The sequence below is a fragment of the Scyliorhinus torazame genome, chromosome 14 (assembly GCF_047496885.1).
Source record: "Scyliorhinus torazame isolate Kashiwa2021f chromosome 14, sScyTor2.1, whole genome shotgun sequence".
NCBI classification, from domain to species: domain Eukaryota; kingdom Metazoa; phylum Chordata; class Chondrichthyes; order Carcharhiniformes; family Scyliorhinidae; genus Scyliorhinus; species Scyliorhinus torazame.
The window spans coordinates 224,118,810-224,140,982 of record NC_092720.1 but is presented as its reverse complement, the minus strand read 5'-3'; the positions used below and the strand labels follow the sequence as shown (position 1 = coordinate 224,140,982).

Below are 22,173 nucleotides of genomic sequence, written 5' to 3'. Positions count from 1 at the left end.
CCTCCGGGACTGCAGCGGCTTCAAGACGGCAGCTCAGCACCACCTTGTCAAGGGGCAATTAGGGACGGACAATAAATGTTGGGTTAGCCAGCGCCGTCCCGTGAATGAATGTGTTTAAAAGCTGACAAATTCTCCTTGGTGCTGGAAGGGTTAAGTGCCTCTCTGACCGGATTAGGGAAGTCGTTATCTGTCTGTCGGTGTTTGAACAAGAACAGGGCTGTGCCAATTGGGAAGTTCAGCAAAAAACACAGGGGTGGGCGGGGGCGAGGTTCCAGCAACACCTGGGAACAGTTTAACTTTCTCCGCCCAGCTTTCTGAGTCCCTTTCCTAGCCTCCCCACCTCTGGAAGTGAAGATTGGTGTCTCCCTCCCTGTTTCGGGAGGCAAATCAAAATCTCCAGCCTTGGCCGAAATACCTTTCCCTCGGTCTGACGTGTGCCAGGTAAGGCTGTGCAAAGTGCATCCCGCTGCCTGGGGCAGGGGGTTGCGCGCAGAGGGGAGGGGTGGGTAGACTGGTTTGCTCCGGCGGGCGAGCATTGAGCCCTTTGGGCATTTGAACCGGATTGCGGCCGGCCCCGAGGCAGAAAGGGGGGGGTCCTCGGCGATGGTTCCAGTCCGTCGCTCAGTCAGCTGGACGTACTTTGTACGTGGGATCAGCCTGTCAGGCCAACATCAACCGCACTTGGAGTTGAGGGCCGATTCAGCGTGCGTGTCACCCCCGGGGCAGTTCCGTCTGCGCCCTCACCCCCAGCCCCCCGAGGGGTGACGGTGAGCGAAATTCCACGGCACAGCCTGAGCAAATATGAGGAGTGCAGGCGGAGTTGAATTGAGTTTGAATTCCCTGGTGTCTGTAAATATCCAGCTCACTTCAAGCGAGTTGTGTCGTTTCCCGTCCATTTCCACCTCTGTCAACTATTGGGGTCTGCGGCTGGCCAGGGTGGGGTGGTGGGGCAGAGGCCCTCGTGATAATATTGAAGTGTTTAGATGTTCGCTTGCGATGCTGAAGACGATGGGCCAATGGGATTCAAATAGTTAGGTTGTTGCTTTTGACACGCTGGTTCGATTGAGAACGAAAAGTGATTACCCCCTCCTCGGGGGGAGGGGGGCAACACAGCCGAGCAAGGGTCACATGCCCTGTGCGGCCAATCGGGGCTCAGATGTGTGGAATTGTTGGGAACGTTCTGGGCCTCGCCCTTGGTGTGTGCGCGCCAAGGGGCGGGGTGAAGGTGAAGGATTATCGGGGGGGGGGGGCAGGAATATGGAATTGAGGTCGCAATCACATCAGACGTGACCTGGATCTTATCGTGTGAACCGGGTAGCGCAGTGGTTAGCACTGCTGCCTCACAGCGCCAGGGTCCCGGGTTCGATTCCCGGCTTGGGTCACTGTCTGTGCGGAGTCTGCACGTTCTCCCCGTGTCTGCGTGGGTTTCCTCCGGGTGCTCCGGTTTCCTCCCACAAGTCCCGAAAGACGTGCTTGTTAGGTGGATTGGACATTCTGAATTCTCCCTCCATGGCGCCAGAATGTGGCGACGAGGGGCTTTTCACAGTAAGCGCCCCTCCCCAGCCCCCAGGGTGCTGAGCGGGTATGGAAGGCCTTGGCGCTGGAAGAAATGAAACGAAATGAAACTCGCTTATTGTCACAAGTTGGCTTCAAGTGAAGTTACTGTGAAAAGCCCCTAGTCGCCACATTCCGGCGCCTGTTCGGGGAGGCTGGGACGGGAATTGAACCGTGCTGCTGGCCTGCCTTGGTCTGCTTTAAAACCCAGCTCTTTAGCCCGGTGCTAAACCAGACATCACGCGTTTCCCTTTAATTAGACAATGACCCTGTTTACTCTCGTTTCAATCACTTATTCAGACTCATTTATCTAGATTTTTGATCACCTCTAACCTGATGAGGTTACCTGCCTATTCTTGACCCCCAATAGGGACTCTCTTTGTCCCAATCGCCTTCTGAGAGCTGTATTTATTCACTTCGATTCAATCCCTTCCCCCGTTCCCACACATCTGCTGAAGTCCGTTGGTCCCTTGAGCTAATATTGGTCAGTATATTTTAATTAAACATTGATTCTCGCTGATGAATGAGGTATTGGGGAATTGTGAGCTCGGCCCCATCAGTTTACACTTGTTTGCACGTTTTAAAAATTCACTTACGGGATGTGGGGTCGCTGGCTATCCCAGCATTTATTGTCCGTCCCTAATTGCCCCTTGACAAGGTGGTGCTGAGCTGCCGTCTTGAAGCCGCTGCAGTCCCTGAGGTGTAGGCACACCCACCGTGCTGTTAGGGAGGGAGCTCCAGGATTTGGCGACACTGAAGGAACGGCCGATATATTTCCCAGTCAGGATGGGGAGTGACTTGGAGGGGAACCTCCAGGTGGGGGCGATCCCAGGTATCTGCTGCTCTTGTCCTTCTAGATGGTGGTGGCCGTGGGTTTGGAAGGTGCTGCCTGAGGAACCTCGGTGAGCTCCCGCAGTGAACCTTGTCGATGGTGCACACGGCTGACACTGTCCATCGGAGGGGGAGGGAGTGAATGTTTGTGGAAGGGACGCCAATCAAGCGGGGCTGCTTTGTCCTGGATGGTGTGGAGCTTCCTGAGTGTTGTTGGAGCTGAGCTCATCCAGGCAAGTGGAGAGTTTCCCATCACACTCCTGATTTGTGCCGTGTAGATGGTGGACAGACTTTGGGAGGGGCAGGAGGTGAGTTACTCACGGCAGGATTCCCAGCCTCTGACCTGCCCTGGTAGCCACAGTATTTATACGACTGGTGGAAATGGGGGTGGAAGGTTGCTGGATTTTTGGAAGGTGTGAGGTCAGTTCACAGGCTCGGAATGCTGTTGATGGTCAGGGGTACCGAACGTTATCCACTGACTGCATTGCGGGGAATCAGCTTTTCCGTCTCACCCGAGTGGCAAAGATTACTTTGCACCAGTTTAGATCGATAGAACCACAGTGCAGAAGGAGACCATTCAGCCCCTCGAGTCTGCGCCGAACATCCTGGAGCACCTGGCCTAGTCCCCCCCCCCCCCCCCCCCCCCCGCTCTATCCCCGTAACCCCCTGCATTGGTCAGTGCACCTAACCTGCACACCTTTGGGCTGCGGGAGGACACCGGAGGAAGCCCGAGCAGACACTGGGAGGACGTGTAGACTCCGCACACCCACCGCGTCCCCCAAGGCTGGAACTGAAGCCGGGTTCCTGGCGCTGTGAGGCAGCCGTGCTAGCCAGCGTGCTGCCCCCTTGAGGCTGGAGGTTAATGGCAGCAGCAATTTGCATTTTGTTTGGGGGGGACCGATAAGACGGGGGGGGGGGGGGGGGAAAGCACAATGAACAGGAGGATGCTGGGAAGTACAGAGGGGCCTTGTCCAACTACGCCGACAACTGATTTATTTCTTTGACATGAATTTCCGTGGATTCTAAATGTTGTCTTTTCCCACCGCAGGTTGAACCTCGCCGATTGGACGGATCCCCCCCCCCCCTCCCCATCTCTTCCTCGCGCCTGACCGGTTACCGGAATGAAGGAGCAGTGCCGGGTGTGCGCCGCGGAGCTGAAGGGGACCCAGCGGCGATGGATCTTCAGCTCGCGGGCGGAGGTCCCCCTGCAGGTGATCCTCTCCCACGTTCTGGGGCAGCAGGTTGCCCGCGATGGCCGAGCTGAGTTCCTGTGCGGCAAGTGCGCCTTCTCGCTGGAGAGGGTCTACCGCTTCGACACCGTCATCGCCAGGGTCAAGGCGCTCTCCATCGAGAAGGTTCAGCGGCTCCTGACGGAGAAGGACAAGTTGGCACAGTGCCTGTGCTATCTCCATGGCCAGCACCACCAGCCTGCCCAGGGCCCCAGTTACACAGGCCAGGACATCACAGCGGACATTGCCAACCTCCCCCACGTCCAGTACAACACCCTGCTCCAGGACGATGTGGCCATGTCCGAGTACGAGTGCTGGTCGGAGCGGGGCGGGAGTCAGCCCCACGCCTGCGCCTGCCAGCACAGGAACTGTTCGGGGTGCAGTGCCATCCGGGTGTCTGACTCCACCTACGAGTCGGTGTGCCGCATTCCCCGTCGGCTGGCGCGGGCCCTGGCCAAGGGCCACCTCTTCCAGCTCTCCAAGACCAAGTCGCAAAGCATGCCCCTGGATTGGCTGCAGGTCCCGGAGGGGCGGGCCTCCTCCGCCAGCAGCAGCTCTGTCCAGTCCCTCTGGGCCGGGTCCCAGTCCCGCTCGCTGTCCGTCGCCTCGCTGGGGGCAGCCCCCGACTCCGAGCGGGAGAGCGAGGATCAGGTCTTCGATGAAGGCAGCCCACCTCCGGGTCTCCCGCTGGGCCGCTCGCTGCTGCTGTGGGCGAGGGGAATCGAGTATCGGCCCGTTCGCTCTCCGCCCAACAGCAAGATCCCAGTCCGTATCCGGAGCGCCGTATCGAGCCACTCGGCCACTCCCCAGCGAGAGCTGAGCTTCGCCAGCGATGAGGAATCCTTCGGCGACCCCCGGAGTCCCTTCACTGCCGAGTACCTCCCCTTCGACCTGGAGGCAGGAATCTTTCTTTATTCTTCATTTGACGGTCTCTCGGGTGGGTTTGTACAGGCGGCATTGGAGATACTTTTGCAGAATGTCATTTTAGCAAAGCACCCTATCACGCCGGGAGATCCGGTTTGATCAGAAGGGGCAGAGAGCATCTCAAAGGGGGCAAGTGAGGTAGAGAGAGGCGGCAGAGGTTTAGGGAGGAGATTCCAGAGCTCGGGGTAGAGAGGGGACGGGTGACCAAGGCAGCAGGCAGCAACACCACTGATGGAGCAGATAATGGGCACGGTGGTTAGCACTGTTGCTTCACAGCTCCAGGGTCCCGGGTTCGATTCCCGGCTTGGGTCACTGTCTGTGCGGAGTCTGCACGCTCTCCCCGTGTCTGCGTGGGTTTCCTCCGGGTGCTCCGGTTTCCTCCCACAAGTCCCGAGAGACGTGCTTGTTAGGTGAATTGGACATTCTGAATTCTCCCTCTGTGTACCCGAACAGGCGCCGGAATGTGGCGACTAGGGGATTTTCACAGTAACGTCACTGCAGTGTTAATGTAAGCCTACTTGTGACAATAATAAAGATTATTACATTATAAAGGCATACAATTTGCGATGCGCAAGAGGCCAGAGTTAGCTCAGCGCAGATATCTGGGAGGGTGGTGGGTGTGGAGAGGATTACAGATAGGAATGAGGGAAGGTCATGGAGGGTACATTTCTAAAGGGGGAGCAGAGGGAGCTGTGTGTGGGTGTCTATGGATCATTGAAGGTGCCGGGACAGGTGGAGAGAGCAGTGAATAAAGTGTGGAATATTCTGGCCTTTATTAATAGGGACACAGAGTACAAGAGCCAGGAGGTTCTGCTGAACTTGTACAAGTCACTAGTTAGGCCCCAGCTGGAATATTGTGACCAGTTCTGGGTGTGACACTACAGGAAGGATGGGAACACATTGGAGAGAGAGCAGAAGTTTTAAAAAAATATATAGTTTATTTTTCACATTTTCTCCCAAATTTACACCCAACTATAAACAATAATCAGTAAGGAATGTAACGTCAATCCCCAAATCAATCACAACGATCCCATCCTCCCACCAAACCCCAGACACTGGCCCGCATGTTCACACAAACAAATGACAAAGAGGGATCAGGAATCGCCCATAGTCACCATTAACACATTCCGTCCCCCTCCCACCAACCCCCCTAATGTTCGATGTGATCCGATTCTCGAAAGTGCGTAATGAATAGCGCCCATGAATTGGAGAATCCCTCCATCCTTCCCCTCAGTTCAAATTTGACCTTTTTCAAGCGTCAAGAATTCCAGCAGGTCCCCCCGCCCCGCCAGGGGGGAGAGGCTGCTCTCCATCCCAACAGGATCCGCCTTCGGGCGATCAGCGAGGCGAAGGCGACAACACCTGCCTCCGCGCCCGTTTCCAACCCCAGCTGGTCCGACACCCCGAATATGGCCTCCCGAGGGCCCGGGTCCAGTTTCACGCGCACCACTTTAGAAATTACCCTAAACACCTCCTTCCAGTAATCCTCCAGCTTTGGAAAGGACCAAAACATATGAACGTGATTAGCGCCCCCCCCCCCCCCCCCGGGCCCTCCCCCACCCGGCCCTCCCCCACCCCGCCACAACGTTCACACATCTTCTATCCTCTCAAAGAGCCGGCTCACCCTCGCCCTCGTGAGGTGTGCTCTGTAAACCACCTTCACCTGTGTCAGCCCCAACCTCGCGCACGAGGTGGAGGCGTTCACCCTCCGGAGCACCTCACACCAGAACCCCTCCTCCATATCCTCTCCCAACTCTTCCTCCCACTTTGCCTCGATCCCTTCCAGCGGTGCCTTCTCCTCTTCCAACATAGCTCCGTAAACCGCTGACACTACCCCCTTCTCCAGTCCCCCTTTCGTCAGCACCTCCTCCAGCAACGTGGAGGCCGGCTCCACCGGGAAGCTCTGTATCTCCTTCCTGGCAGAATTTTCCCCCTGCTCCAGCCCATGCTTCGCTTCCAGCTCCTCCAGCCCTGCAAACCGACCCCTAAGAAACAAATCTTTTAGCGTCTTAATCCCCCTCTCCTTCCGCAAGAGCAGAAGAGGTTTTACAAGCGCGGACCCAGGGGTGAGAAACGTCAGCGATGAGGAGAGGTTGGGGTTGTTCTCCTGGGAGAGGAGGAGGCTGGGAGGGGATTGGATCGAGATGGTCAAGCTGACGAGGGGGCTGGTCCCGTTGGTGAAAGGAAGGAACACGAGAGAACATTGAGGTGTTTGGCAAAAGAAGCCGAGGGAAGGTGGGGAAAACTCGGCGCGGAGAGGACCTGCAATGCTGTGCCTGGGAATGTTTTTGGGGGGCGAGCAGGTACAGTCGAGACGTTCGGTGGGGAAGGGGGGGGTGAAGGTGCAGGGTTACGGGGAGGAGGTGCCAGGAGTGGCCCTTCTCCAGGGCTTCAGCCGTTCGGTATTGACAGGGAGGCCATGGCTTCACCCCACTATTCTCCTTGAATCAGACGTTCCAGAAACTTGGATCTGAAGAGGATGGAACACAGCAGACAGTCCGTCAGCTGAGGGAACAGCTCGGGGCAGCGAGGAGCCGAATCCAGATCCTTGAGGCACCGGAGACGGTCACCCACCAGCAGGTCAGTCCGGTAACATCGAGGGAGATGGGTGGGGTCTGGGGCGAGGGCGGGGGGGAGGGGGGGTTCACCCGGAGTGAGGGGGGGCGGAGGGTCTGGGTTCACCCGGAGTGAGGGGGGGGAGGGGTTCACCCGGAGTGAGGGGGGGGAGGGGTTCACCCGGAGTGAGGGGGGTCTGGGTTCACCCAGGTTGAGGGGGTAAGGGTCAGGGTTCAACCAGGTTGAGGGGGGTAAGGCTCAGGGTTCACCCAGGTTGAGGGGGGTAAGGGCCAGGAATCATCCAGGTTGATGGGGGTAAAGGTCAGGGTTTATCCAGGTTGAGGAGGGTAAGGGTCAGGATTCATTCAGGTTGAGGGGTAAGGGTCAGGGTTCACCCTGGTTGAGGGGGTTAAGGGTCCAGGTTCACCCTGGTTGAGGTGGAGGGTAAGGGTCTGGGTTCGCCCGGGGTGAGGGGAGGGTAAGGGTCAGGGTTCGCCTGGGGTGAGGGGAGGGTAAGGGTCAGGGTTCGCCCGGGGTGAGGGAGGGTAAAGGTCTGGGTTCGCCCGGGGTGATGGGAGGGTAAGGGTCAGGGTTCGCCTGGGGTGAGGGAGGGTAAGGGTCAGGGTTCGCCTGGGGTGAGGGAGGGTGAGGGTCAGGGTTCGCCTGGGGTGAGGGGAGGGTAAGGGTCAGGGTTCGCCTGGGGTGAGGGGAGGGTAAGGGTCAGGGTTCGCCCGGGGTGAGGGAGGGTAAAGGTCTGGGTTCGCCCGGGGTGAGGGGAGGGTAAGGGTCAGGGTTCGCCCAGGGTGAGGGAGGGTAAGGGTCAGGGTTCGCCTGGGGTGAGGGAGGGTAAGGGTCAGGGTTCGCCTGGGGTGAGGGAGGTAAGGGTCAGGGTTCGCCTGGGGTGAGGGAGGGTAAGGGTCAGGGTTCGCCTGGGGTGAGGGGAGGGTAAGGGTCAGGGTTCGCCCGGGGTGAGGGAGGGTAAAGGTCTGGGTTCGCCCAGGGTGAGGGAGGGTAAGGGTCAGGGTTCGTCTGGGGTGAGGGGAGGGTAAGGGTCAGGGTTCGCCTGGGGTGAGGGAGGGTAAGGGTCAGGGTTCGCCTGGGGTGAGGGGAGGGTAAGGATCAGGGTTCGCCTGGGGTGAGGGAGGGTAAAGGTCTGGGTTGGCCCGGGGTGAGGGAGGGTAGGGGTCAGGGTTTGCCTGGGGTGAGGGAGGGTAAAGGTCAGAGTTCCCCCTGACAATGGTCATCATTAGACTTTTAATTCCACTATCTGCCGTGGTGGGATTTGAATCAGAGCCTCCAGAGCCCCCAGAGCGCCCCCAGAGCACCCCCAGAGCACCCCCAGAGCCCCCAGAGCACCCCCGGAGCCCCCAGAGCACCCCCGGAGCCCCCAGAGCACCCCCGGAGCCCCCAGAGCCGCCCCCGGAGCCCCCGGAGCCCCCAGGGCCCCCAGAGCACCCAGAGCCCCCGGGGTCTCTGGATTATGAGTCCAGTGACAGTAACCACTATGGCATTTTTTTTTTAAATTTAAGAGTGCCCAGTTTATTTTTTCCAATTAAGGGGCAATTTAGTGTGGCCAATCCACCTGCCCTGCCCATCTTTGGGTTAGAACATAGAACAATACAGCGCAGTACAGGCCCTTCGGCCCACGATGTTGCACCGAAACAAAAGCCATCTAACCTACACTATACCATTATCATCCATATGTTTATCCAATAAACTTTTAAATGCCCTTAACGTTGGCGAGTTCACTACTGTAGCAGGTAGGGCATTCCACGGCCTCACTACTCTTTGCGTAAAGAACCTACCCCTGACCTCTGTCCTATATCTATTACCACTCAGTTTAAGGCTATGTCCCCTCGTGCTAGCCATTTCCATCCGCGGGAGAAGGCTCTCACTGTCCACCCTATCTAACCCTCTGATCATTTTGTATGCCTCTATTAAGTCTCCTCTTAACCTTCTTCTCTCTAACGAAAACAACCTCAAGTCCATCAGCCTTTCCTCATAAGATTTTCCCTCCATACCAGGCAACATCCTGGTAAATCTCCTCTGCACCCGTTCCAAAGCCTCCACGTCCTTCCTATAATGCGGTGACCAGAACTGTACGCAATACTCCAAATGCGGCCGTACCAGAGTTCTGTACAGCTGCAACATGACCTCCTGACTCCGGAACTCAATCCCTCTACCAATAAAGGCCAACACTCCATAGGCCTTCTTCACCACCCTATCAACCTGGGTGGCAACTTTCAGGGATCTATGTACATGGACACCTAGATCCCTCTGCTCATCCACACTTTCAAGAACTTTTCCATTAGCCACATATTCCACATTCCTGTTTTTCCTTCCAAAGTGAATCACCTCACACTTCTCTACATTAAACTCCATTTGCCACCTCTCAGCCCAGCACTGCAGCTTATCTATATCCCTCTGTAACCTGCTACTTCCTTCCTTACTATCGACAACACCACCGACTTTAGTATCGTCTGCAAATTTACTCACCCACCCTTCTGCGCCTTCCTCTAGGTCATTGATAAAAATGACAAACAGCAACGGCCCCAGAACAGATCCTTGTGGTACTCCACTTGTGACAGAACTCCATTCTGAACATTTCCCATCAACCACCACCCTCTGTCTTCTTTCAGCTAGCCAATTTCTGATCCACGTCTCTAAATCACCCTCAATCCCCAGCCTCCGTATTTTCTGCAATAGCCTACCGTGGGGAACCTTATCAAACGCTTTGCTGAAATCCATATACACCACATCAACTGCTCTACCCTCGTCTACCTGTTCAGTCACCTTCTCAAAGAACTCAATAAGGTTTGTGAGGCATGACCTACCCTTCACAAAGCCATGCTGACTATCCCTGATCATATTATTCCTATCTAGATGATTATAAATCTTGTCTCTTATAATGCCCTCCAAGACTTTACCCACTACAGACGTGAGGCTCACCGGTCTATAGTTGCCGGGGTTGTCTCTGCTCCCCTTTTTGAACAAAGGGACCACATTTGCTATCCTCCATTCCTCTGGCACTATTCCTGTATCCAATGATGACATAAAAATCAAAGCCAATGGTCCAGCAATCTCTTCCCTGGCCTCCCAGAGAATCCTAGGATAAATCCCATCAGGCCCCGGGGACTTATCTATTTTCAGCCTGTCCAGAATTGCCAACACCTCTTCCCTACTTACCTCAATGCCATCTAATCTATTTACCTGGAGCTCAGCATTCTCCTCCACAACATTATCTTTTTCCTGAGTGAATACTGACGAAAAATATTCATTTAGTATCTCGCCTATCTCTTCAGACTCTACACACAACTTCCCATCCCTGTCCTTGACTGGTCCTACTCTGTCCCTAGTCATTCGCTTATTCCTGACATACCTATAGAAAGCTTTTGGGTTTTCCTTGATCCTTCCTGCCAAATACTTCTCATGTCCCCTCCTTGCTCGTCTTAGCTCTCTCTTTAGATCCTTCCTCGCTACCTTGTAACTATCCATCGCCCCAACTGAAACTTCACACCTCATCTTCACATAGGCCTCCTTCTTCCTCTTAACAAGAGATTCCACTTCTTTGGTAAACCACGGTTCCCTCGCTCGGCACCTTCCTCCCTGCCTGACCGGTACATACTTATCAAGAACACGCAATAGCTGATCCTTGAACAAGCTCCACTTATCCAGTGTGTCCAAAACTTGCAGCCTACTTCTCCACCTTATCCCCCCCAAGTCACGTCTAATGGCATCATAATTTCCCTTCCCCCAGCTATAACTCTTGCCCTGCGGTGTATACTTATCCCTTTCCATCATTAACGTAAACGTCACCGAATTGTGGTCACTGTCCCCAAAGTGCTCACCTACCTCCAAATCCAACACCTGGCCTGGTTCATTACCCAAAACCAAATCCAATGTGGCCTCACCTCTTGTTGGCCTGTCAACAAACTGTGTCAGGAAACCCTCCTGCACACACTGAACAAAAAACGACCCATCTAATGTACTCGAACTATATCTTTTCCAGTCAATATTTGGAAAGTTAAAGTCTCCCATAATAACTACCCTGTTACTTTCGCTCATATCCAGGATCATCTTCGCCATCCTTTCCTCTACATCCCTAGAACTATTTGGAGGCCTATAGAAAACTCCCAACAGGGTGACCTCTCCTTTCTTGTTTCTAACCTCAGCCCATACTACCTCGGAAGATGAGTCCCCATCTAGCATCCTCTCCGCCACCGTAATACTGCTCTTGACTAGCAGCGCCACACCTCCCCCTCTTTTGCCTCCTTCCCTGAGCTTACTAAAACACCTAAACCCCGGAACCTGCAACATCCATTCCTGTCCCTGCTCTATCCACGTCTCCGAAATGGCCACAACATCGAAGTCCCAGGTACCAACCCATGCTGCCAGTTCCCCTACCTTATTTCGTATACTCCTGGCATTGAAGTAGACACACTTCAAACCACCTACCTGAACACTGGCCCCCTCCTCCGACGTCAAATCTGAGCTCCTGACCTCTATACTCTCATTCTCCCTTACCCTAAAACTACAATCCAGGTTCCCATGCCCCTGCTGCATTAGTTTAAACCCCCCCAAAGAGCACTAACAAATCTCCCCCCCCAGGATATTTGTGCCCCGCAGGTTCAGATGTAGACCATCCTGTCTGTAGAGGTCCCACCTTCCCCAGAAAGCGCCCCAGTTATCCAGAAATCTGAATCCCTCCCGCCTGCACCATCCCTGTAGCCACGTGTTTAATTGCTCTCTCTCCCTATTCCTCATCTCACTATCACGTGGCACGGGCAACAACCCAGAGATAACAACTCTGTTTGTTCTAGTTCTGAGCTTCCATCCTAGCTCCCTGAAAGCCTGCCTGACATCCTTATCCCCTTTCCTACCTATGTCGTTAGTGCCAATGTGGACCACGACTTGGGGCTGCTCCCCCTCCCCCTTAAGGACCCGGAAAACACGATCCGAGACATCACATACCCTTGCACCTGGGAGGCAACACACCAAACGTGAGTCTCTCACGCTCCCACAAAATCTCCTATCTGTGCCCCTGAGTATAGAGTCCCCAATTACTAATGCTCTGCTCCTCTCCCCCCTTCCCTTCTGAGCAACAGGGACAGACTCTGTGCCAGAGGTCTGTACCCCATGGCTTACCCCTGGTAAGTCGTCCCCCCCACAAGTATCCAAAGCGGTATACTTGTTTCTCAGGGGAACGACCGCAGGGGATCCCTGCACTGACTGTTTTTTCCCTGTCCCCTCTTACAGTTACCCATCTATCTCCAATCTTTGGTGTAACTAATTCCTGAAGCTGCTATCTATGACCCCCTCTGCCTCCCGAATGATCCGAAGTTCTTCCAACTCCAGCTCCAGTTCCCTAACTCGGTCTTGGAGGAGCTGGAGATGGCAGCACTTCCTGCAGGTAAAATCAGCAGGGACACTAACGGCATCCCTCACCTCAAACATCCTGCAGGAGGAACATTGCACTCCCTTCCCTGCCATTCCTCTAACTTTCTACCAAGATCTGGCTAACAACTAAATTTAAAAAAAAAAATTTATATATAAAAAAATTCCCGCGCTGATTCTAAGGTCCCAGCTCTCACTCCCGAACTCAACAGCTGACCTGCAAGGCAAGTAAGTTAATCTGTACTCACCTCACCACAGACAGCAACCTTTTAAATGGTCCCCTCTGTCTCGCAGCCCCCGCGCTTTTCAAAATTCCCGCGCTGATTCTAAGGTCCCAGCTCTCACTCCCGAACTCAACAGCTGACCTGCAAGGCAAGTAAGTTAATCTGTACTCACCTCACCACAGACAGCAACCTTTTAAATGGTCCCCTCTGTCTCGCAGCCCCCGCGCTTTTCAAAATTCCCGCGCTGATTCTAAGGTCCCAGCTCTCACTCCCGAACTCAACAGCTGACCTGCAAGGCAAGTAAGTTAATCTGTACTCTGTAATCTGTTGTGGGGGTGAAACCCACGCAAACACGGGGAGAATGTGCAAACTCCACACGGACAGTGACCCAGAGCCGGGATCGAACCTGGGACCTCGGCGCCGTGAGGCAGCAGTGCTAACCCACTGTGCCACCCTGCACTATGTCACTTTAAAGTGTACACGACCAGTTGAGACCTTATTTCCTCCTTTTTCCCGGGTTCTTTTCCATTCTGGATGCACCCTCGCCAGGATACCGGGCGTGGCACAGCGAGATGCCGGGCGTGGCACAGTGAGATGCCAGCGTGGCACAGCGAGATACCGGGCGTGGCACAGCGAGATACCGGGCGTGGCACAGCGAGATGCCGGGCGTGCAGAGCGAGATGCCGGGCGTGGCACAGCGAGATGCCAGCGTGGCACAGCGAGATGCCAGCGTGGCACAGCGAGATGCCAGCGTGGCACAGCGAGATGCCAGCGTGGCACAGCGAGATACCGGGCGTGGCACAGCGAGATGCCGGGCGTGGCACAGCGAGATGCCGGGCGTGACACAGCGAGATACCGGGCGTGGCACAGCGAGATGCCAGCGTGGCAGAGCGAGATGCCGGGCGTGGCAGAGTGAGATGCCAGCGTGGCACAGCGAGATGCCGGGCGTGGCACAGCGAGATGCCGGGGCGTGGCACAGCGAGATGCCGGGCGTGGCAGAGCGAGATGCCGGGCGTGGCACAGCGAGATGCCAGCGTGGCACAGCGAGATGCCGGGCGTGGCACAGCGAGATGCCGGGCGTGGCACAGCGAGATGCCAGCGTGGCACAGCGAGATGCCGGGCGTGGCACAGCGAGATGCCGGGCGTGGCACAGCGAGATGCCGGGCGTGGCACAGCGAGATGCCGGGCGTGGCAGAGTGAGATGCCAGTGTGGCACAGCGAGATGCCAGCGTGGCACAGCGAGATGCCGGGCGTGGCAGAGTGAGATGCCAGTGTGGCACAGCGAGATGCCAGCGTGGCACAGCGAGATGCCGGGCGTGGCAGAGCGAGATGCTGCTCCCTCTGGACCTCAGTGAACCGAATGACACCACACCCCAATTCTGAATAGGCCAGGCCTGGAAGTGACCGGACCGGTTCAGGGAGGGGTTTGTCGGAACGATCACCTGTTTCACTTTGCATGGTTTGCGTTAACCCTTGATGGGCGCCTCGCATCCAGACTTCAAATACCTAACTCTCGCGCACCCCCCCCTCCCCCCTTCGCGCCTGGCACTTGGGACACATTCTAGAATACCAAATTTCAAACGATTGCGACAATTTGCAATGCGGGAGGAAGGCATGCTGATCGATTAGCAAGGCAACTCTGCACGAAGTGTTGCCATGGAGAAATCTAGCCTCCTGCACGATTTTTAATAATAGGACGGGCCACACCCCTTCAGAAAAACAATTCCGTGCTCTTTTCCCCTCGAGCGAGCGCAAATGAGCCGTGCTTCAAGCTTGACTGGTCTTGTTAGTGTAGCCATCTGGAACGGGGTTACCCCAGTGCTGCCAATCACTCCCCGCCATTTTATTTAAACGACAATGGTTTTTGTCAGGTTTTGGGATGAATTCATTCAACCTTTGTCCCCTCGTCTTATCACCTTCAACCCCTCGATGACCTCAGTCGGACACGAGGTGAATGAAGAAACCGGCCAGGGGTTGGGGTCCTCGCGGACAACTGTTGCTGGCTCTGAGTGGCCACTCGCTGCGTGATCAGCTGCGATGCCGCGACAGGTGAATAGCAACAGGTCATCTTCTCGCAATGGCCATGCCCAGCGAGTTTTTTTTTTTAAAGAGAATCCGGGAAGATTTGGCACCCCCCCATCTTCCGGCCATAGAAGGTCAAGGCAAGTTCGGAGTTCAATATCCCTAATTGCCCCTTGGCAAGGTGGTGCTGAGCTGCCAAGGTGGTGCTGAGGTGTAGGTACACCCACCGTGCTGTTAGGGAGGGAGCTCCAGGATTTGGCGACACTGAAGGAACAGCCGATATATTTCCCAGTCAGGATGGGGAGTGACTTGGAGGGGAACCTCCAGGTGGGGGTGATCCCAGGTATCTGTTGCTCTTGTCCTTCTAGATGGTGGTGGCCGTGGGTTTGGAAGGTGCTGCCTGAGGAACCTCGGTGAGTTCCCGCAGTGAATCTTGTCGATGGTGCACACGGCTGGCACTGTCCATCGGAGGGGGAGGGAGTGAATGTTTGTGGAAGGGACGCCAATCAAGCGGGGCTGCTTTGTCCGGGATGGTGTCGAGCTTCTTCAGTGTTGGAGCTGAGTTCATCCAGGCAAGTGGAGAGTTTTCCATCACACTCCTGACTTGTGCCTTGTAGATGGTGGACGGGCTTTGGGGGGTCAGGAGGTGAGTTACTCTCCGCAGGATTCCTAGTCTTTGACCTGTTCTGATAGCCACATTATTAATGTGATTGGTCCAGTTCAGTTTCTGGCCAGTGGTAACCCCCAGGATGTGGATTGTGGGGATTCAGCGATGGGAATGCTATTGAATGTCGTGGGGTGATGGTTAGACCCTCTATTATAGGAGACGGTCATTGCCTGGCACTTGTGTGGAGCGAATGTAACTTGCCACTTGTCAGCCCAGCCTGGATATTGTCCGGGTCTTGCTGCATTTGGACAGGGACTGCTTCATTATCTGGGGAGTCGCGAATGGTGCTGAACATTGTGCAGTCATCCGCAACATCCCAAAATCTGACCTTGCGATGGAAGGGAGGTCATTGATGAAGCAGCTGACGATGGTTGGGGCCGAGGACACGACCCTGAGGAACTCCTGCAGTGATGTCCTGGAGCTGAGATGATTGACCTCCAACCACCACAACCATCTTCCTTTGTGCCGGGTCTGACTCCGACCAGCGGAGAGTTTCCCCCTGATCCCCATTGGCTCCAGTTTAGCTCGGGCTCCTTGATGTCACACTCGGTCAAATGCTGCCTTGATGTCGAGGGCAGTCACTCCCACCTCAACTAACACAGTACCAGCTGAATTTGGGGAAAGGGGACAAATCAACTGAATCGTCTTCTCTTGGCCCCTTCAGGGAACACTTAATAGTCGACCACACTGGCTGTGGGTCTGGAGTCTTATTGCAGGCCATATCAGGTAAGCAGAACAAATTGCTTTCCCTAAGGGCTATTAGTGAGCCTCGAGTTCAATGATCGTTACCGAGGCTTTGAATTTAACCCCCCCCCCCCCCCCCTCCCCCCACCGATGGTGGTCGAGGTTTGGAACTATCTCCCACAAACAGCAGGTGAAGCAATAGCAGTTGTTAATTTTAAATCTGAGATAAATAGATGTTTTCTTAAGCAAAGATATTGAGGGATTTGGGCCAAAGGCAGGTACATGGGAGTTAGGCTGCAGGAAAGCCAAGATCTCATTGAATGACAGGACAGGCTCGAGGGGCTGAATGGCCTACTCCCTGTTCCTATGTTCCCCCCAGGCTACTGTTGGATTAAGAAACATAAAACACACAAAATAGGAGCGGGAGGAGGCAATTCGGCCCTTCGAGCCCGCTCCTCCATTCATTATGATCCTGGCTGAGCATCCAACTCAATAGTCTAATCTTTCTCCCCCCCCCCCCCATCCTTTGATCCCCTTCGCCCTCAGTGCTATATCTAACTGCTTCTAGAAAACCTACAATGTTTTGGCCTCAACTATTTCCTGTGGTAGCGAATTCCACAGGCCGACCACTCTCTGGGTGAAGAAAGTTCTCCTCATCTCTGTGTGACGTTCATATGGTTCGGTCCTGTCCAAAGCTGGAGGATTACTGGAAAGATGTTTAGGGTAATCTCTAAAGTGGTGCGTGTGAAACTGGACACTGGTCCCCAGGAGGCCATATTCGGGGTGTCGGACCAGCCAGGGTTGGAAACGGGCGCGGAGGCGGATGTTGTAGCCTTCGCCTCGTTGATGGCCCGAAGGCGGATCCTGTTAGGGTGGAGATGGACCTCTCCACCCTGTGCCCTGGCGTGGCGGGGGGGGACCTGCTGGAATTCTTGACCCTTGAGAAGGGTAAGTTTGAACTGAGGGGGAGTTCGGAGGGGTTCTACAAGTCGTGGGCACTATTCATGATGCACTTTCAAGAACTGGATAACTTTGAACATTAGTTGGGGGTGGGAGGGTTGGGGAGGGGGGCGGTGTGTGTTAATGGCGACTATGGGTGATTCCTGATCCCTCTTTGTCATTTGTTTATGTGAACATGCGGGCCAGTGTCTGGGGGTTGGTGGGAGGATGGGATCGTTGGGATTGACATTACATTCGTTACTGATTACTGTTTGTTGTTGGGTGTAAATTTGGGAGAACATGTGAAAAAGGAGGCGAATAAAAAATATTGGAGACCAAAACTGGGCACACTATTCCCCAGCAAGGCCCTGGACAATTACTGCAAGACATCCCTGCCCCTGTACTCGCAACCTCTTGCTGTGAAGGCCAGCATACCATTCGCCTTCTTCCCCGCCTGCTGCACTTACTTGCTGACCGAGGTCGCCCAGGTCCCGCTGCGCACTCCCCTCTCCTCATTTATGGCCATTCAGATAATAATTAGCCATCTCGACTTTGCTACACGTGGGTAGCCTCACATTATACTGCATCTACCCACTCTCTCCACTTGTCAGCTTGTACCCCAGAGTATTAATCTCTAGTTGTGTTTTCAGACACAGGATACAAGCGGGGGGGGGGGGGGCTTTTTTTTTTACACCAGCTGATGACCAGGAAGTGAAGATGATTAATGATTTCAAAGTGGAAATCGATTGGATTTAGAGGGAGGTAAATTCGAGGATTGAGTGGTGGAAATGAGACTGATGGGGATTGCTCTACCGAGACTCGATGGACCGAATGGCTATGGCACCATTGTGACTGTCCATTAAGCCGAGGCTGCGACTTCCCTCTTGGGTGTTTGCATGGGTCGAGCTCGAAGAAAGAACAGTGATGTTGCCCCTGGTGTCCTGGCCAACATACATCTGTTACGCTCCCCACCCCCCGGGCTAGAGAGCGGTCAATTCCAGCCCCACAATCCCCCGAGACCCACACGTGAATTAACCACTCATTTGTATATTTTCCGGAGATTTCTGAACCTTTATGACAGGGACGCATCAGATCTAAGAAATCAGGGCCTCTACTCTCCAGCTTCTTGATCCAACCGAAAACTAACTTGGGAAATAGTCACGCCGAGAATGCCTACCAGCTCATGATCATAGAATTTACAGTGCCGAAGGAGGCCATTCAGCCCATCGAGTCTGCACCGGCTCTTGGAAACAGCACCAAGCCCACACTTCCACCCTATCCCCGTAACCCAGCAACCCCACCTAACCTATTTTTTGGACACTTAAGGGCAATTTATCATGGCCAATCCACCTAACCTGCACGTCTTTGGACTGTGGGAGGAAACCGGAGCTCCCGGAGGAAACCCACGCACACACGGGGAGGATGTGCAAACTCCGCACAGACAGTGACCCAGCGGGGAATCGAACCTGGGACCCTGGCGCTGTGAAGCAACAGTGCTAACCTACTGTGCTACCGCGCCGCCCTCAGCTGAGGATAAAATGGAGCCCCCAGCTGGGGAGGGGAAGGGGGGGGGGCGGGGAGGAAGAGTGCAGTTTGGGAGAGAGAACTTGAAGCTTTCTTCAGCTCTGTCCCAAAGCAAATCTAGAATCTGAGAGCCAGCCTATCTTTCTCTGCAGAACGTTCTGGAACAGCCCAACCAATGGCAATCAAGAGGACGTCTAAAGACCCGGATTTCAAAAGGCTGATTGGTTGCCAGCCAAGTCCATCAAAATGAGATGGGGGGACCATGCCGCATAGCACACTGCATGGAGGGGAATCCCCTTAGGCCAGTTCAAATGGCAGCTTGTGGGCGGGGGGGGTGGGGGGCATTCACAGTGGCTACACTTCAAAAAATAACTCATTGGCCATAAGGTTAACAGGATATCTCAACTATGAATGCAAGTTTATTTTCTCTTTTTACTCATCCAGCAGCATAACCACCATTCTAAAGTGCTCCTCTTCAACTCTCGCATGTGCTTCCTCAGTACTGCACGATACTGAAGTGCTTTCTATGTTTTATACCTCCGAGATTACACAAGTTTCCATTTGTGTAACAAGAATTTATTCACAGTGAAATGTCTGCGCCATGCCGACAGCACTTCCTTCCAGCTACCTTCTACAGTCTGTGTTTACTCTTGAGTCCAAGCACAGGTTTCACCAATCGAGCACAGTGAGCATCAACTAGTAAATGGACTCGCATAGTCAGGCACTGGATAATTGAATGCAATAGTTTTACAAACCCGCGTCAAGTAATAATAATCTTTATTACTGTCACAAGCAGGCGTACCTTAACACTGCAGTGAAGTTACTGTGAAAATCCCCTCGTCGCCACATTCCGGCGCCTGTTCGGGGGCACCGAGGGAGAATTCAGAATGTCCAATTCACCTAACAAGCACGTCTTTCGGGACTTGTAGGAGGAAACCGGAGCACCCGGAGGAAACCCACGCAGACAGGGGGAGAACGTGCAGACTCCGCACAGACAGTGACCCAAGCCGGGAATCGAACCCGGGTCCCTGGCGCTGTGAAGCAACAGTGCTAACCACTGTGCGAACTGGTTACGATGGTCTACGTCTCAAATTTTAATTTTGGATGTCGGAATATTTCTTTATTCCCTAAGTTTACAAGGGCCCTGTGTGAGATATAATCATTCGCAAAAGGATGTGATGATCGTCACTGTTCTGCTAATCTTTCATCCAGTTTCTCTGTGCTATGGTCTTCCTGGCAGGCATTGCGTTTACCAGCTCCGAAGAGCAGCCATGAAGCGTACTATCAGAACCGCGTGATCCAGCGGCTGGGGTGTCAGTTACACAGCAAGGAGCAGCTATTACAGGTGAGAGAATCCACGTGATGTTTTTAGAATTGTAGGGCTGGATTCTTCGCACCCCCAACGCCAAAATCGCGTTCGGCCAAGTGGCGGAGAATCCAGACAGTAGAATTCTATGATCCACCCAACCTGCGCATCTTCGGACTGTGGGAGGAAACCAGAGCACCCGGAGGAAACCCACGCAGACGCGGGGAGGACGTGCAGACTCCGCGCAGACAGAGACCCAGCGGGGAATCGAACCCAGGTCTATGGTGCAGCGCAACCACTGTGCTACCATGTCGTCCATTTTGTTTTATAAAACCGGGATGAGGGTCTTCACGCCGGGGGTTGTATGCCTTGACTTGCTGTCAGGCAGAAATACTCCAGCTTCTGGAACATTCCCAACAAATTGGAGGGTGGTAAATATTACCCCACCTTTTATTTGGAAGGTGGGGGGGGGGGACTGAATGACACCCGGTTAGACTGGCATCAGGAGCAGGGAGAATGCTGGAGTCTATGATAGAGGGTTAGACAACGTCGACATGGATGTATGACAGGGGAATCACGTTTGACAAACCTCCAGGAGAGTTTTGACCAAGTTCGTGGTAGACTAGATGAGGGTGAACCAGTGGATGTGATGTATTTGGATTTGATAAAGCCCACATTTGAGGTTAGTCTGCAAACTTACAGCATCATGGGATTGGAGGCGATATATTGGCATGGACTGAGAAGTGGTTCACAGGTCGGAAACAGAGTCGGTATGAATAGATCTTTCTCGGAGTGGCAGGCAGTGAGTGGTGGGGTTTCACAGGGATCAGTGCTAGGGCCCCAGCTAATCACAATATTTATTCTCCATCTGCTACCACCGCATCCCCCTTTCCCCCCCAAACCTCCATCTGCTACCACCCGCATCCCCTTCCCCCCCAAATCTCCATCTGCTACCACCGCATCCCCCTTTCCCCCCCAAACCTCCATCTGCTACCACCGCATCCCCCTTTTCCCCCCCAAATCTCCATCTGCTACCACCGCATCCACCCACCCCCCCAAAATCTCCATCTGCTACCACCGCATCCCCTTCCCCCCAAATCTCCATCTGCTACCACCGCATCCCCCTCCCCCCCAAATCTCCATCTGCTACCACCGCATCCCCCTTTCCCCCCCAAACCTCCATCTGCTACCACCGCATCCCCCTTTTCCCCCCCCCAAATCTCCATCTGCTACCACCGCATCCCCCTTTCCCCCCCAAATCTCCATCTGCTACCACCGCATCCCCCTTTTCCCCCCCAAATCTCCATCTGCTACCACCGCATCCACCCACCCCCCCAAATCTCCATCTGCTACCACCGCATCCCCCTTCCCCCCAAATCTCCATCTGCTACCACCGCATCCCCCTACCCCCCCAAATCTCCATCTGCTACCACCGCATCCCCCTTTTCCCCCCCCAAATCTCCATCTGCTACCACCGCATCCCCCTTTTCCCCCCCCCAAATCTCCATCTGCTACCACCGCATCCCCTTCCCCCCAAATCTCCATCTGCTACCACCGCATCCCCCTTTCCCCCCCAAACCTCCATCTGCTACCACCGCATCCCCCTTCCCCTCAAATCTCCATCTGCTACCACCGCATCCCCCTTTTCCCCCCCCAAATCTCCATCTGCTACCACCGCATCCCCCTTTCCCCCCCAAACCTCCATCTGCTACCACCGCATCCCCCTACCCCCCCAAATCTCCATCTGCTACCACCGCATCCCCCTTCCCCCCAAATCTCCATCTGCTACCACCGCATCCCCCTTCCCCCCCAAATCTCCATCTGCTACCACCGCATCCCCCTTTTCCCCCCCCAAATCTCCATCTGCTACCACCGCATCCCCTTCCCCCCAAATCTCCATCTGCTACCACCGCATCCCCTTCCCCCCAAATCTCCATCTGCTACCACCGCATCCCCCTTTTCCCCCCCAAATCTCCATCTGCTACCACCCGCATCCCCTCCTTTCCCCCCCCCAAATCTCCATCTGCTACCACCGCATCCCCCTTCCCCCCCAAACCTCCATCTGCTACCACCGCATCCCCCTTCCCCTCAAATCTCCATCTGCTACCACCGCATCCCCCTTTCCCCCCCCAAATCTCCATCTGCTACCACCGCATCCCCCTTCCCCCCAAATCTCCATCTGCTACCACCCCTGGAACCAGACTGGAACCTCTCCCTGTGTGAGAGAGACTGGCGTTTGTACTATACTGAAGTGTTTGAATCTGACATCTGTGCTCTTTTTTTTTCATCCCTTTCTCTTTTTTTCTCTCTTTTTCCTCC

General features: G+C 54.6%; 1 protein-coding gene across 1 annotated transcript; it reads left to right on the top strand.

Annotated features, from left to right (window-relative positions):
* Positions 1-262: 262 nt before the first annotated feature.
* On the top strand, positions 263-19,911 carry LOC140389185 (uncharacterized). The gene is made up of 4 exons (XM_072473347.1): positions 263-441; positions 3,434-4,511; positions 6,990-7,118; positions 19,789-19,911. The coding sequence occupies exons 2-4, from the start codon at positions 3,507-3,509 to the stop codon at positions 19,909-19,911; spliced, it is 1,257 nt and encodes a 418-aa protein (XP_072329448.1). The 5' UTR covers positions 263-441; positions 3,434-3,506.
* Positions 19,912-22,173: the final 2,262 nt, after the last annotated feature.

Coding starts and splice junctions, on each gene's coding strand:
- LOC140389185 (XM_072473347.1), top strand. CDS start 3,507: ATGAAGGAGCAGTGCCGGGTGTGCGCCGCGGAGCTGAAGGGGACCCAG. Junction 4,512..6,989: donor ACCTCCCCTTCGACCTGGAG/GCAGGAATCTTT, acceptor TCCTTGAATCAG/ACGTTCCAGAAACTTGGATC. Junction 7,119..19,788: donor AGACGGTCACCCACCAGCAG/GTCAGTCCGGTA, acceptor TCTTCCTGGCAG/GCATTGCGTTTACCAGCTCC.